General features: G+C 43.4%; 1 protein-coding gene across 10 annotated transcripts in view; it reads right to left on the reverse strand.

Annotated features, from left to right (window-relative positions):
- PPP6R3 (protein phosphatase 6 regulatory subunit 3) overlaps window positions 1-14,403 on the reverse strand; it is a 148,777-nt gene that overhangs the window by 10,763 nt on the left and 123,611 nt on the right. For all 10 annotated transcript variants that reach the window (XM_003798298.3, XM_003798299.3, XM_023518320.1 and 7 more), the window contains 4 exons: window positions 10,233-10,354; window positions 6,715-6,868; window positions 4,358-4,464; window positions 2,494-2,644 (listed from right to left, as the gene is read on the reverse strand). In XM_003798298.3, coding sequence (XP_003798346.1) covers window positions 2,494-2,644; window positions 4,358-4,464; window positions 6,715-6,868; window positions 10,233-10,354 — 534 coding nt within the window. The remainder of the gene's footprint in view (window positions 1-2,493; window positions 2,645-4,357; window positions 4,465-6,714; window positions 6,869-10,232; window positions 10,355-14,403) is intronic.

Consider the following 14,403-nt stretch of genomic DNA (forward strand, 5'->3'; position numbering starts at 1 on the left):
GCTCACAGCAACCTCCAACTCCTGGGCTCAAGTGAGTCTCCTGCCTCAGCCTCCCAAGTAGCTGGGACCACAGGCGCCTGCCACAACGCCCGGCTACTTTTTGGTTGTAGCCATCATTGTTGTTTGGCGGCCGGGATGGATTCAAACCCGCCACCTTAGGCGTATGTGGCTGGTGCCTTAGCCGCTTGAGTCACAGGCGCCAAGCCAGTTTCTGTATTTAGTTTGCTTGTAAGTGACAAGAGCTGATCGTTTTCTATAATTATCTTTATCTGGTTTTGGAATTAAGTAAGACTTACTGCCTTCATTTAACAATCTAGGTGGGCTTTGCACATTTCTATTTGCACATCTAAGGATGACTTAAGACAGAACTAGCATGTAAATGAAACAGCATTTAATCACCCCTCTAGCTGGCAGGCCCCATTTGCTTGTGAGGCTGAGTGACCCTAGATCTGGTTTACTCTTTGTTTTCTTCCTCTTTTCCTATTTTTAAAAACCATGTTGTTTATCTCTTCCTTATTGATATTAGGGTCTTCCTGTATCCTGGCTACTGATTCTCTGCTGGTTGTGGCTTGTCTTTTCATTTTAGTGTCTTTTGGAATCTTAGAAATTAAATGAAGTCAAATTTATCAATACTTTCCTTTATGGTTTGGTCTTCTATGTTTAAAAAATACCTTACTCTCAAATTGTAAAGATATTCTCTTACACTGTCTCCTAAAAGTTGTATAGTTATACCTTTCAAATTTATGCTACGAGATCTAATTTTACTTTTCTCCAAAAGGGATAAAATCACTATTAATCCATTCTTTCCACACTGAATTACGTCACTGTAATATCAATTAAGTTCACAAAGTGGAAGGGGGCTCTCTGCTAAGGCTGTGTTATCTCAACAGCTTTACCAGTAAGTCTTGATACTAAAATGGCAAAGACTCTCAACTTTTTTATTCAAAATGTTCTTGGCTATTCTTGATTCTCTATGGTCTTCTTATGAGTATGACAATCAACTTCTCAATTTCCAAGAAAATGTCTATTTTCATGAAAATTTCATTAATTCTATAGAATTAACTTATTGAGAACTGGTAAAGATAATCTTCCCAATAATAAATGTGGCAATTAACCATATTTATATTTAGGTCTTTATCTTTCAGTAAAGTTAATTATTTTACCATGAAGACTGTATTCCTAGTTATCTTATAGACAAGATTTAATATTTTGAATAAAAATAGGCATGTCCAGACACTTTGGACTGGTTTATAGGATGCAAGTAATTACTGTATATATACAATACAGTAAACTTGCTAAACAACTTTGGGCCAGTGCAGTGGAACAGAGAGACTAGCAAGGGAAATGGTTTAGTAACTTGGGGTGGGGAGGACTTCACTACCTGGAAGAAATCAACCAGATTTAACTGCAACTTTCTGTGTAGAAAATCACCGTGACTATTCTACTTCTTTCAAGTCTTTATGCCTTTTATTTAACTTTTAAAATGCAGTATTTGCTCAGACCACCACCCAGTGCTGGAGAGAGGTGGGTAATGGAGGTCCCACTCTCACTCATCATGCTCCATGGTTAACAATAAATTCAGCTGCAGATTTTCTGTAGATAACAGTTTCAGGAAGCCACTTTCTATTATTCTTACGCTACTAAAAATCAGAAATAGCTTGAATTTTTACCTCCTTTCTCATTTTACCTGTGAATTACTAATTTTTACCATGTTACACATTGACCCGTTACAGCTTGTCACCACTGATGTGACATATCCCTGGTCATGACTTAAAAATGCATTGCTGGATTTGGTTAGTTTTTAACTTAAAAATTTTGAGTATGTATGCCCATACACGGAATTAGCCTTTAAGTAGTTTTTTATGCTTCCTTTGCTTTACAGTGACCTCATGAGTTGGGGAACATTCCTTCTTGTCACCTCTGCAAGGGTCTCTGTAAGACAGGGACTAGAGCTAAAACTACTGGCTGAGCTGCAGATCTTAAGTTTTGGGAGAAAGTTTTTCCACTATTCTCAGTTTTAAGTTTTAAATTTCCATTATGATTGCTTTTTTGACTTGTGAGTTTAAAAGCGAGGTTGCTATAATAATTTCCACATATAAATTGTTTTTTAAGGCTATTACTCTGCTATTGAATTCTAACGGTCGCATTTTGTCTAGAGGCAATGATCTGCACGAGACTAAGCCTTTGCTTTTGATGGGCCATGCTCTGCAGCACCATACAAGTCAGTCTACTATGACCCAGCACCGTCAGTTCTCATAATTATATCAATCGGCTACACAGTCTTCTGAACACACACACACACACACACACACACAGGTACTTGGGGTATAAACACCATTTTTTCATGATTTATTGCATTTAATAGAGAAATCAGGAAAACAGCTAATATCTGAATGCTCACTTGAATCAAACTATAACTTTAATGTTTGAGGCTTCTCCCCCACCGTCCTCCCGTCAGCCTGAAGCTGCCAGCAGGAACTGGCCCCTGGTTACCTTTTGAAGACCGCAGTCTCCGTCTTGGCATCTACAGTGAGGCTCAGCGTTTCCTTCATGCCGCCATTCATCACTGTCTCAGTTACCTTGTCTGTACTTTCTGTATCCTCCTCTCCATCAGAGCTGGCTTCCATGGCCACACTGCCTGGGCCTGAAGAGAGCACACAGCTGCTGGTCACACAAGTGAACCCAGATGGGCTCAGCTATTCTTCTTTTGTACAGACCAACCCACCAAGTATCATAGGTGCTCCTCAAAGCAAATGCTTTGCCTGCTGTTGCCTGAGTCTTTTTTTTTTTTTTTTTTTTTTGAGACAGAGCCTCCAGCTGTCCCCCTGGGTAGAGTGCCATGGCATCACAGCTCACAGCAACCTCCAACTCCTGGGCTCAACAGAGCCCCCTACCTCAGCCTCCCAAGTAGCTAGGACTACAGGTGCCTACCACAATGCCCGGCTATTTTTTTTTTGGTTGCAGCTGTCATTGTTGTTTTGCGGGCCCGGGCTGGATTCGAATCTGCCACCTTAGGTGTATGTGGCTGGCACCTTAGCCATTTGAGCCACAGGTGCCAAGCCCTGAGTCGGATTCTTGATGGGCACAGGCTTCCTTTTTTTGAGACAGAGTTTCATTATGTCGCCCTCAGTAGAGTGCCATGGTGTCACAGCTCACAGCAACCTCAAACTCTTGGACTTAGCAGTTCTCTTTGCCTCAGCCTCCCAAGTAGCTAGGACTACAGGTGCCTACCACAAGGCCCGGTTATTTTGGGGTTGGAGTTGTCATTGTTGTTTGGCAGGCCTGGGCTGGATTCAAACTTACCAGCTCTGGTGTATGTGGCTGGCACCCTAGCCGCTGAGCTACAGGCGCCGAGTGATAGGCTTCTTAAAATAGCACACCAAGGAGACATTTCATGGGTTTTCTTGCTTAGAGGACCCATGAGTCCCCCATGTCTTTCCCAGTTTAGCATCCCTACATAGCCCGCCTTCTCCCACACACAGCACAGCAGGCAGCTACACACTCCACTGCCACTTGCTTGGATGGTATTCCTTTTTGTTTTCAAAGTTACTTCTTGTCCTGGTAGGTACTGTCTTTGTTCTATTGCAGGAAGCCATGCAGTACACCGGTGGTGAGCTTATTCTCTGAGGTCAGACTACCTGGCTGAGCAACTCCGGGGCCAGGAGCTCCTCTGTGCCTCAGTTTCCTTACCCACGACATGGGGACAAATACCCCACTTATACAACTGAACAGTAAAGTGAGGTAATCTGTATCAAATCTTTATAAAAATGACAAATGAATGGGTTTCCCCCCTCATCTGTATCCTGATTTCTCTTTCCAGAACTTGCATCTTATTCCCTCCTTATGATCTTTGTTTCCAACAGACTTCCAATGCCCCATCATGTCCCCTTTGCTATCAGTCCCTGTCTGATGAAAGCCCCACTCACTGGGCTGAAAACAGTTCGGGGGTCAATGCAACGAATATATGTGAACGTTTGCAATAACAAGACAACGCACCGGAGCTTCATATAGATGCCTATGACCATTTCATCTGCTTGTAATGGTAAGGAGAAAATAAAGAGCTCCACAGTCTAAAGTGAGCCCAAATACACCCACGTCTTGCAAAGCAAACTCCAAGGTAAGCTAAGCTTGGGCGTGGAACACACACATCTGGTTCTGGTTTTATTCACCCTGAGGACTGTAGGCTAAGGCTTTCTGCCATTCTGGGCCTCAATTTCCTTACCTGTGCTTTGCTGTGGCTAGTAACTTGCCCTGTGACATCACACCCACCATCTCATTTTCTTGGCTCCTGTTAGTCCCTGAACCTGGGAGAGCTGCCATGTGGCCCAAATGGGGCAGCCAGGCTCCCTGAACTCACCTTCGGGCTGTGCTGCCAGTGCAGTCGTGCTGGGAGTCAGAGGGTTCACAGGCTCAGTGCTCGTCTCCATTTCCACTGGAGAATTACTCCTTAAACAATCTTTCGTGCTTTCAGAAAAGAGGAAATTCAGATGTTAGCAGTAAGGAAAAGTTGTCAGTTACCCTTTCTTCACAAAAAAGCTTTGAAAGTAAGTCCTGCTTCTGTCAGGCGCTATTAGCATTTGTGTAAGAGCAACTGGTTACAGACAGCGATGACACACAGATCTCCCTGCAAGTAGCGGATGAGTGTGGTGGGCAAGTGTGCTGGCCAGTCAGGGGGACAGTAAGGAGGGACTTCACTGAGAATTCTAGAAAGGCTCAAAATGCCTCCACCCCTCATACTCACCGTAATCAGCAGGCACCCAGGGCCGGGACAACAGTGATATACACTGTGCAGTATCAACTGATCTAGACTGATGGTTTACAAAGTCCTGACTTATCCTCAAGATACACTGACTGGAAGGACTGGCCCTCTTAGTGATGGCTGGTGCGGAAACTATGAAAACCTACTCAGAAACACCAAACTGATGTGAGAGGAGAGGGCTGGATGGGGAGAAAACTATACTTCCTGTTTTATCCCCACTGCCCTGTGGCAACACCCTCAGCAGACCCAGAGGCCTGCACACAGAGGCAAAGAGAAGCCAGCTGCTTCAACAACATTCTAAAGAAACCAGGGATTTTTACCCTCAGTTATAAAAACAAAAAAGCAAGACATGGAAATGTGACTGTCTTATACTGAAGCAGGGCTAATTAACTCACAGTAACTTAGAGATATTTTTCACAAATCTCAATTGTACTTTTTTTTTTTGAGAGTTTTATTATGTAGCCCTCAGTACAGCGCTGTGGCATCACAGCTCACACCAACCTCAAACTCAGGCTCAAGCAATTCTCATGCCTCAGCCTCCCGAGTAGCTGGGACTACCAGTGCCCTGCACAACGCCTGGCTATTTTTTTGTTGTAGTAGTCATTGTTGTTTGGCAGGCCCAGGCCAGGTTCAAACCTGCCAGCACTGGTATAGGTGGCTGGCACCCTAGCTGCTGAGCTATGAGCACCAAGCCTTAATTGTACTTTTGAATGAATAATACTTAATGTTATTGTTATACTTACTATAAAGCAACACTGGTGTTGGCCTACTCTTCAGTTTGTCTAAGATAATGACTGTCAATTCAAAGTAGTTTGCCTTCCTATCTTCTATATTTCTAATGATTAAAAAAAAAAAAAACATTTCTGGGCGGTGCCTGTGGCTCAAAGGAGTAGGGCACTGGCCCCATATGTTGAAGGTGGTGGGTTCAAACCCAGCCCCGGCCAAAAACTGCAAAACAAACAAACAAAACAAAAATAAAACACTTCTTTTTTGTTGAGACAGAGTCTTACTCTGTCACCTGGGTAGTATTGTGATGTCACAATTCACAGCAACCTCCAACTCTTGGTCTCAAACGATCATGCAGCCTCGGCCTCCTGAGTAGCTGGGATTATAGGTACCCGCCACAATGTCCAGCTAGTTTTTCTATTTTTATTAGAGATGGGTCTTGCTCTTGCTCAGGCTGGTCTCAGATTCCTGAGCTCAGGTAATCTACCTGTCTACCTCGGTCTCCCAGAGTGCTAGGATTACAGGTGTAAGCCATGAGCCATTGCCCCTGACCTAAAAAACATTTCTTGTTAGAACAGGGAAAACAAAGTCTTTCAAATACGGTGGTAGAGATTTATTTTTTTTTCAGTAGAGAAAACACATTTAGCAAATCAAACTAAATCTTGTATGATGTGAAATCCATGGTTTAACATGCAAATGCTGACTACATTCTTGAGGAAAATTGTGAGATGATGGGTTCTGTCACTGAGAGTAATCCAAATACCAAGACTAACAGTCATACCTGTCACACAGGCTCTAATTTGTGGCACTGGACTAGTTGCAAGTGAAATACAAGTTCATATTATCTATAGAATTCAATGTATACTTTGCATTTTCCTGCAATACTGAATACAGAGGTGCCTGTCAGGAGCTACTGGCTTTACCTGTCCCTACTCTCCTCAATCCTGTCCTGACACAGAGATGCCATCTGCTGCTGCAGCCTCCTAGGGCCCTGACATCACCTCCTCCAAGCTCCTTTGTTCAAGAACTACTCCCTTTCCTAATTAATCCTGAGGAAAGGCAGATGGTCATTGTTCTGCTTTTAATACACAAGTGTGTCAGTTCTCAATCTCCATGTTGACTTCTAATCTTCTTTAAGGCAGTACATTCAACTCAGAAGTAAATTCAGGTGAAGGCTGCGTGTTAACCAGGTCTCCTATGGAAAGGTTTGGACAGACACATTCGCTCACCTCAGGGAAGGTGTGAACTCTGCAAAGGAAGCCCAGCCCGTCTCCTTAGTGGGCATCGGCTCTTCTGTGCTCCAGACATCAGACCCCACCGAGTCCAGAGGGGCACCATGGGTTGTCTCCATTGGGACGTCAAAGTTGGCTGACCAGTTGGGTGCTAAAAAGAAGGGAGACATTTTATGTGAAGAATATTTTAGTAGTTTAATGCAGCAAAAAATATTTTTTAGAAAATACATTAAAAAAAAAGCCTGGGACTGTTGAGGAAAAGAGGACACTGATGTCTACAGTGGGAGCAAAAAGGGCAACTGACAAGGTCACATTATAGAACCAGTGTTTCCTGACTTGTAACGATTTTTTCAAATAGAAATATTATGCAGGGACACAAACTCCAGATCTGGCTATACTTCCCATGTCCCCTGGTCTCCCTGCAGCCCAGTGTGTTCAACCGGAACCCCAGTACAGCTTCCCAAGTCCTGAAGGACTGACCCCAGAGGCCAGAGAGGCAGAACTTGTTTGGGCAGCTACTTACTGTCTGTGGAGCCCTTTTTTACCATTCTGCCTGTTGGCCAAGTTTGGATTTAATCTGTGGGTCTCTGTTTAAATGTCACCTCCTGAGACAGTGTTCTCAACCTTCCTAATGCCATGACCCTTTAATATAGTTCCTGTGGGTTGTGACCGACAGATTGAGTGAGAACTGCTGTCCTAAGAGATATGCAGCTTCAGACAGAATCAGGTCTCTGCTGAGTGCTCTAACTGCACATCATGGTTTTCTTTCACAGCAGCGGTTCTCAACCTGTGGGTCACAACCCATAGGAACTGTATTAAAGGACTGCAGCATTAGGAAGGTTGAGAACCACTGCTTTATAGTAAGGATTGTGCTGAACCCTCAACCCTTGCTCAGCTCAATCCTTGCTGGGGACAACTACACTCTATTAGGGATACTTTCTATCACAATTAGGAGCCACTAGGCTGTAAGGAAGAAATGCTAGGGGACCTGCTAGCTACTTAGGGTTTATACTGGACATGAATGACTAAAGCACCTGTGTAGATTAGAAAAGTTTCAAAGACGGGTGGCACCTGTGGCTCAAAGGAGTAGGGCACCAGACCCATATGCTGGAGCTGGTGGGTTCAAACCCAGCCCCGGCCAAAAACTGCAAAAAAAAAAGGTTTCAAAGACAGACTTTACTATGGCTTTGGGCAAGTTAACTTCTCCAAATCCCTTCCTCATCCATGCATTTCATGTAAGGACTACCTGCTACTCAGCAAGCATTAAATGAAAGCCTGCACGTAAGAGGGACTTAGGTTTGCTCCACACTGTCTCCCCTCCCACCTGTGTGAATGTGGCAGGACTCCACTGATACCAAGAAGGGTAATGCTCAAATGTTTGAAAATGTCTCCAGAGACCTTAGAAAAGTCATCTATCTGAAGATATTTCTGCCTGCCCACCATATACAAAGCTCTGGAATCATCCCATCTGAATCAGTCCCACTTTGTAACTAGCTCAGGCAACAGAAAAATGACCTTTCTGGGGTATTCTTGCCCAGCTCAGCTCCCAGAGTCAGTTTGACATTAGGAACTGGTATGAATAGTCCACAAGACCTCCTAAAACAAGCCACAGAGAATGGAGGGGTGGTAGCTGTGTAGCCCTGCGAGAATATCTCCCCTACCCAACACCTCGTGACTCCTGATGAAGCAAAAGAGGCCTTTCCCAAGGAACACAGAAACAGGAGGGCTGGTGCTCTGTGGGGCTGAGTCTGGGAGCAGGGAAAATGTGAATGCCACCTAGGGTGCTCACCCTCCTTCTCTGCATCCTCCACCCAGTCCTCGAGTCAGAGAAGCAGTCAGAGGAGCACATGCACTAAGTCACCACAAGTTCTTGGCTTCCCTCCGAGTCACTAATCCAACACAGCCTCCTCAAAGAATCAGACTGCAGATATATTACTGAGCCTTTAAATAGAAGGAAATCTTGTACACACCACAAGGATGATCCTTGGGGACAGTATGTTAAGTGATATGAGCCAGTAGCAAAGACATATACTGCATGATTAGATTTATGTGAGGCCCCAGAGGAGTCAAATCCACTGGAACAAAGTACAATGGGGGGTTGCTAGACGCTGGGGGAGGGGGAAATGGGGAGTTGTTCAATTGGGTTTCAGTTTGGGAAGATGAAAAAGTTCTAAAGATCTATTACACAACAATATGAGTATATGTAACACTACCAGACTATATATTTAAGACATTAAAAGCCTACCAATTCTGAAGCCAGGAGGCCTCTGCTCTCAGCTTCTGGTTCTGTGACGGCAGTAAGCCTTTACACAACGCCTTCATGGGCTCCCTGCCTCCAGTGTGTGCCTTCTAGCATGTTCCTACACTGCTGTCAGGCACGGTGTCTCATAACAGATTCACGTGTCATTTATCCTTAGTCAAATCCGCAGGGGTTCCCTACAACTTGCAGAATACAATTCTGGATCCTCAGTCATATTAATCAGCTGTGGCTGTGCCTTCCTATTACTTATTTTCTCTTTCAAGCTGATGAATCCTCCCCTTGTCCATAAGCCTCACAGCCCTTAGTCCCCTGCACTGATCTCTCCACCTCGCCAGCAGATGCCCAGGCCCTGGAGGCAGAGGCTGTGCTTGCTCACAGTTACCCACCCAGCCCTTGGTATACAGGAGGATAAAAGCATGTTGATTTGAAATGAACTATGCAGTGAGAAGTCTAATTCCTCCTCCTGGAGAGGGTGAGGAAGGCACCGGACAGAAGGTAACTCTTGTGTGCTCTCTGGCTCCGAGTCTCCTTAACTGCTGCTTAAGTCCCGTCCAGGTCTGAGGTGCCCACGAGCTCCATTCCCTAGGACCAGGTAGGCACACAAAGTCTTCCTTAGAGAATAAGAAACTGGTCAGGCTGGGGAAAGCCCCAGCATCAACCCATGTGGCTCTTTCACACAAACATTTTTCTGAACTTTTACAAGTTTACAGTATTTTTATTGTAAAAGGCCACCTAACTCAAGTCTTCTTAAGCAAGTAGCAGGGAACATAAGCACTCAGGGCAGTGGTTCTCAATCTCTGGGTTGCGACACATAGGAACTGTTTTAAAGGGTTGCAGCATTAGGAAGGTTGAGAACCACTGACTCAGGGGAATAACTTGTAGGGCTATTAAGTTTCTTAAATGAACTATAAGAAATACATTTTAAAATCATTATGCTTTTCGTCAGGTTTATTCCATTCATGATTCTACAAACTACAATCATGTCCTCATCTTTCTACAGTCTGTGGTCTTTCCCTTCCTGCAGCACCACAGGTCTCTGCAGCCACAAGTATGACCAACCAGTGTGCTGTGTCCTCTACCCAAACTCACAGGGTCGACAGGCATATCAGGAACAGATCATCAAAGGCATAACCTGCTCATTCCCTGAGACCCAGTCTTTAGCCACTGCTTCAGAGATCACCTCAGATGCTGAAGATTCTTTTACCTATTTTTCAATCCAAGGTGCAGCAACCATGTGGAAGGGAGGATAACTTACGCTCGTTCAAGTCCACCTCCATCTTATCTTCTGCATTGCCACTGTTAGATTCAAACAAGTCTTGCTTTGCTCCATCTTCTTCTTCAGAGTCTGTACTTTCCTCACTGTCTGTGCTCCCCGAACTAAAAAAAAGAGAGACCAAAATACTTAATGCTGCTTATCAGCCACCAAGCAGCTAATTCCAGAAAATTCTAACGGTTATCCAACAACAAAATAATCACATTGTGCTTTCACTGGACCCTAGGTGTCCGGGTGCCCCTCAACTGAGCTCCCCAGGAAGACAGCTTTGCATGTGCTGCCCAGCCCGCCTCACGCTGAGCTGTCAAAGCTCTGCACGGCACTTAGCACCCAGGGGCAGACCACAAGCCAACACACTGCCTCTCACAGGTCTGTGCTACCTCACAGTACTGTCAATGTGCATTTTCCTAATGGTCATGGATATTGAGCATATTTTCATATTTATCTGGCAATGTATATTTTCTCAAGTATCTTTTTATATTTTTAGTGATTTTAAAAACAGGTTTTTTTGTAAATTGAGTAAAGAGATTTCTTAACACTCCAAATGCCTTCACATGATTCATAAATGATTCATGAAATTGACATGATTTGTGAATGTTTTTCCCTTAGTGCTTGGTCTGCCCTTTCTTGATTCTCTTAATGGTGCCTTGAAGGATAGAAGTTTTAAATTTTGGTCAAGTTCAACATACTAAGATTTTGCTTTTATGTACTCTGCTTTTATCTAAGAAATTTTTGCCTAACCCAAAGTCACAAAAATATTCTAAGTTTTCTTGTAGACATTTTATACTTTAATGCAGAGGTCCTCAAACTTTAAACAGAGGGCCAATTCATTATTCCTCAGACCGTTGGAGGGCCAGAATGCAGGCCCTGGGACGAGTTAGCTGCTAAGCAGGACAGGTAGTGGTGGCAAGAACACCTGGCAGGCTGGATAAATGTCCTAGGCGGGCTGCATATGGCCTGCGGGCCGTAGTTTGAGGATGCCTGCTTTAATGTTTTATGATCAGCTGTAAGATCCATTTGAGTCAGTATACTCAAAAGGTAAGAAGTATGAAGTTCCTTGTCTTGAATACGGATGTCCAATTTTTCCAGCACCATTTTGAAAAAAATTTCTGTTCCACTGATCTGTGTATGCCCTGTCTTTTGACTAATATCACTGTCTTAATTACTGAATCTTGAAATCAGGTACTATTAGTCTTTCAATTTTGTTGTTTTTATGAAAGTTGTTTTGGCTATTCTAAGTCCTTTGTGTTTCCACAGGAATTTAAGAATCAGCTTATTAATAGTTATAAAACAGCCTTAGGCTTTTGCCTGACATTGTATTGAATCTATGAATCAACCTGGGAAGAAACAGCACCTTAACAATTTTGAGTCTTCCTACTTGTAAACATTTATCAAGTTGTTTTAAATTTCTCTCAGCTGACCAGGCATGGTTGCTCACACTTGTAATCCCAGCACTCTGGGAGGCTGAGGCAGGTGGATTGCCTGAGCAAAAGTGAGACCTTGTCTCTTAAAACATTCAGATGTTGTGGCAGGCATGTGTAGTCCCAGCTACATAGGAGGCTCACAGCAACCTCAAACTCTTGGGTTCAAGTGATCCTCTTGTTTCAGCCTCCCAAGTAGCTGGGACTATAGGCGCCTGCCACAACGCCTGGCTTTTTAGAAATGGGATCTTGCTCTTGCTCAGGCTGGTCTTGAGTGCCATGGCATCACAGCTCATAGCAACCTCCAACTCCTGGGCTCAAGTGAGTCTCCTGCCTCTGCCTCCCAAGTAGCTGGGATTACAGGCGCCCGCCACAACACTCGGCTATTTTTTGGTTGCAGCCATCATTCTTGTTTGGTGGCCTGGGCTGGATTTGAACTCGCTAGCTCAGGTGTACATGGCTGGCACCTTAGCCACTTGAGCCACAGGTGCTGAGCCTCAGGCTGGTCTTGAACTTGTGAACTCAGGCAATCTACCACCTCAGCCTCCCAAGTGCTGGGATTACAGGCATGAGCAACCATGCCTGGCATGCTTGATACTTTTGATGCTACTATGAGTAAGACTGTTTAGATTATTTGGTAATTTCAATTCCAACTATGTTGCTATATGTAGAAATACAATTATACTGATTTTGTTTCATGTAACCTTGCAAAGTCATTTTAAATTAGAAATCTTTTTGTAAATTCCAGCAAATTTTCTACATCAATGGTCACATTGCCTGTGAATAAAGGATGTTTTACCTCTTCCCTTACAATCTAGGATGTCTGCTATTTCTTTTTCTTGACTCACTGCCAGGCTAGACTTTCCAGGGTAATACTAAAAACAAGTGGTACAAGCTGACTTCCTTGCCCCGTTCCTGAACTTGGGATGCTTTTAGACTTTTACGTGCATGCTTTAATCAGGCTGATGAAATTCCCTTTAATCTCGGGTTTGCTTAGTCTTGTCAGGAACGGATGTTGCATTTAGTCACACGCTCGCTGACTGCTTTTCACATGTTCAAGCAACTCTGTATTTCTAAAATACATCTCACTTCGTCATGATGTATTATCACTGTATTTGATTTATTTAAAAACATTTAAAAGAGTTTCAGCATTTATGTCATGAACACTATTAGCCTTTTTTTTTTTTTGGTCAGACTTTAGGATCAAGCTACAAAGAGGAACCTCACAGAATCAGGTGAGTAGTAACAGTCCTCCCTTTTCATTTGTGGAAACGTGTGGATACAACTGGTGTAATTTCTTCTTGAAATGTTTGGTAAAAATCATTAGTGAAGCCACCTGGACCTATAGCTTTTATATTTTTGATGAAAGTTTAAAATAAAAAATTTAACTTCTTTAATAGATACAAGACTATTTAGGTCATCTATTTTGCCTGAGTATTGGCAATTTGTGTCTTTTTGTTTTCTGAGACAGAGTCTCAAGCTGTTGCCCTGGGTAGAGTGTTGTGGTGTCACAGCTCACAGCAACCTCAAACTCTTGGGCTTAAGCAATTCTCTTGTCTCTGCCTCCCAAGTAGCTGGGACTACAGGTGCCCACCACAAGACCTGGCTATATTTTTGTTGCAGTTTGGCCAGGGCCGGGTCCTGCCACCCTCGGTATATAAGGCCAGAGACCTACTCATTGACCCACAGGCACCACTGTATATATTATTTCTTATAGCATCTAGTTAGCCTTGTTTTTTTATCCGGTCTGATAATCTCAGCCTTTTAATTAGGATGTCTGGATCATTTATCTAATATGGTAATTGAGGATTAATTTTGTCATTCTGCCATTAGGTCTGTCTGTCTCAGCTGCTCTTTGTTCTCTTTCTGTCTTCTTTTGGATTATTTCTAGTGATCTGATTTCACCTCCTCTGATGGTTTATTGATAACAGCTCTTTGTTACTTGAGTGACTGCTTTAGGGCTTGGCAGGATATGTCTTTAATTTATCAGTCTACCTTCAAGAGATATAGCCTGAGAGTGTCTACCAATAGGAAAATGAACAAGCAAACTGCAGTATATCTACTTAAGGGGCTACTACTTAGCTAAAAAAAGAAGGGATGAACTACTAATACTGTAGACAAAGAGTGTATCATGTATTGATTTCATTTTAAAACACAAACTAACCTAGGGAAAGAGAAAGCAGCTGGCAGGGGAGCTGGAAGGGGCAGGTGTAACAGAAGAGCCTGAGAAACTTTTCAGGGCAATGGAAATAAACTGCAATTGGGGGGAATGGTCTCATGAAACTTAACACGGCACACAGTTTAAATAAATGCAGTTTATTATAAGTCAATCACATCTCGGTACAGTTGTTTTCCTGCTCCTCCCGTGCTCCTTCTATCATCCCTGCTCAACACTCTCTACACAGTCCTCCATGAGGACGTGCTGTGTCACGGCTGCAGTAACGCAGTGGACACGGCCATGGTGACGCTACTCATCAGGAGAATTAAAATCTCACAGTAATTGATGGCAGTTTGACTGGGACTTTTCATCTTAAAAAACAAACAAAAAATCCCAACCCACCATGGAGCTATTTGTCTTTTGCTGCTTTTCTGGCCTTGCACTTTAGCAGTGGTCCTAATTAAAGAGACAAATCAGCATGCAGAAGATGATGGAGTAGGAATAAAGGAAAGAAGCTAGGTCTAAGGACCAAATAAACTCCCTGTCAGCTCTAGATCATGAAACAAATACACCT

The sequence above is a fragment of the Otolemur garnettii genome, unplaced genomic scaffold (assembly GCF_000181295.1).
Source record: "Otolemur garnettii isolate 467f Iridium unplaced genomic scaffold, OtoGar3 scaffold00134, whole genome shotgun sequence".
Classification (NCBI taxonomy): Eukaryota; Metazoa; Chordata; class Mammalia; order Primates; family Galagidae; genus Otolemur; species Otolemur garnettii.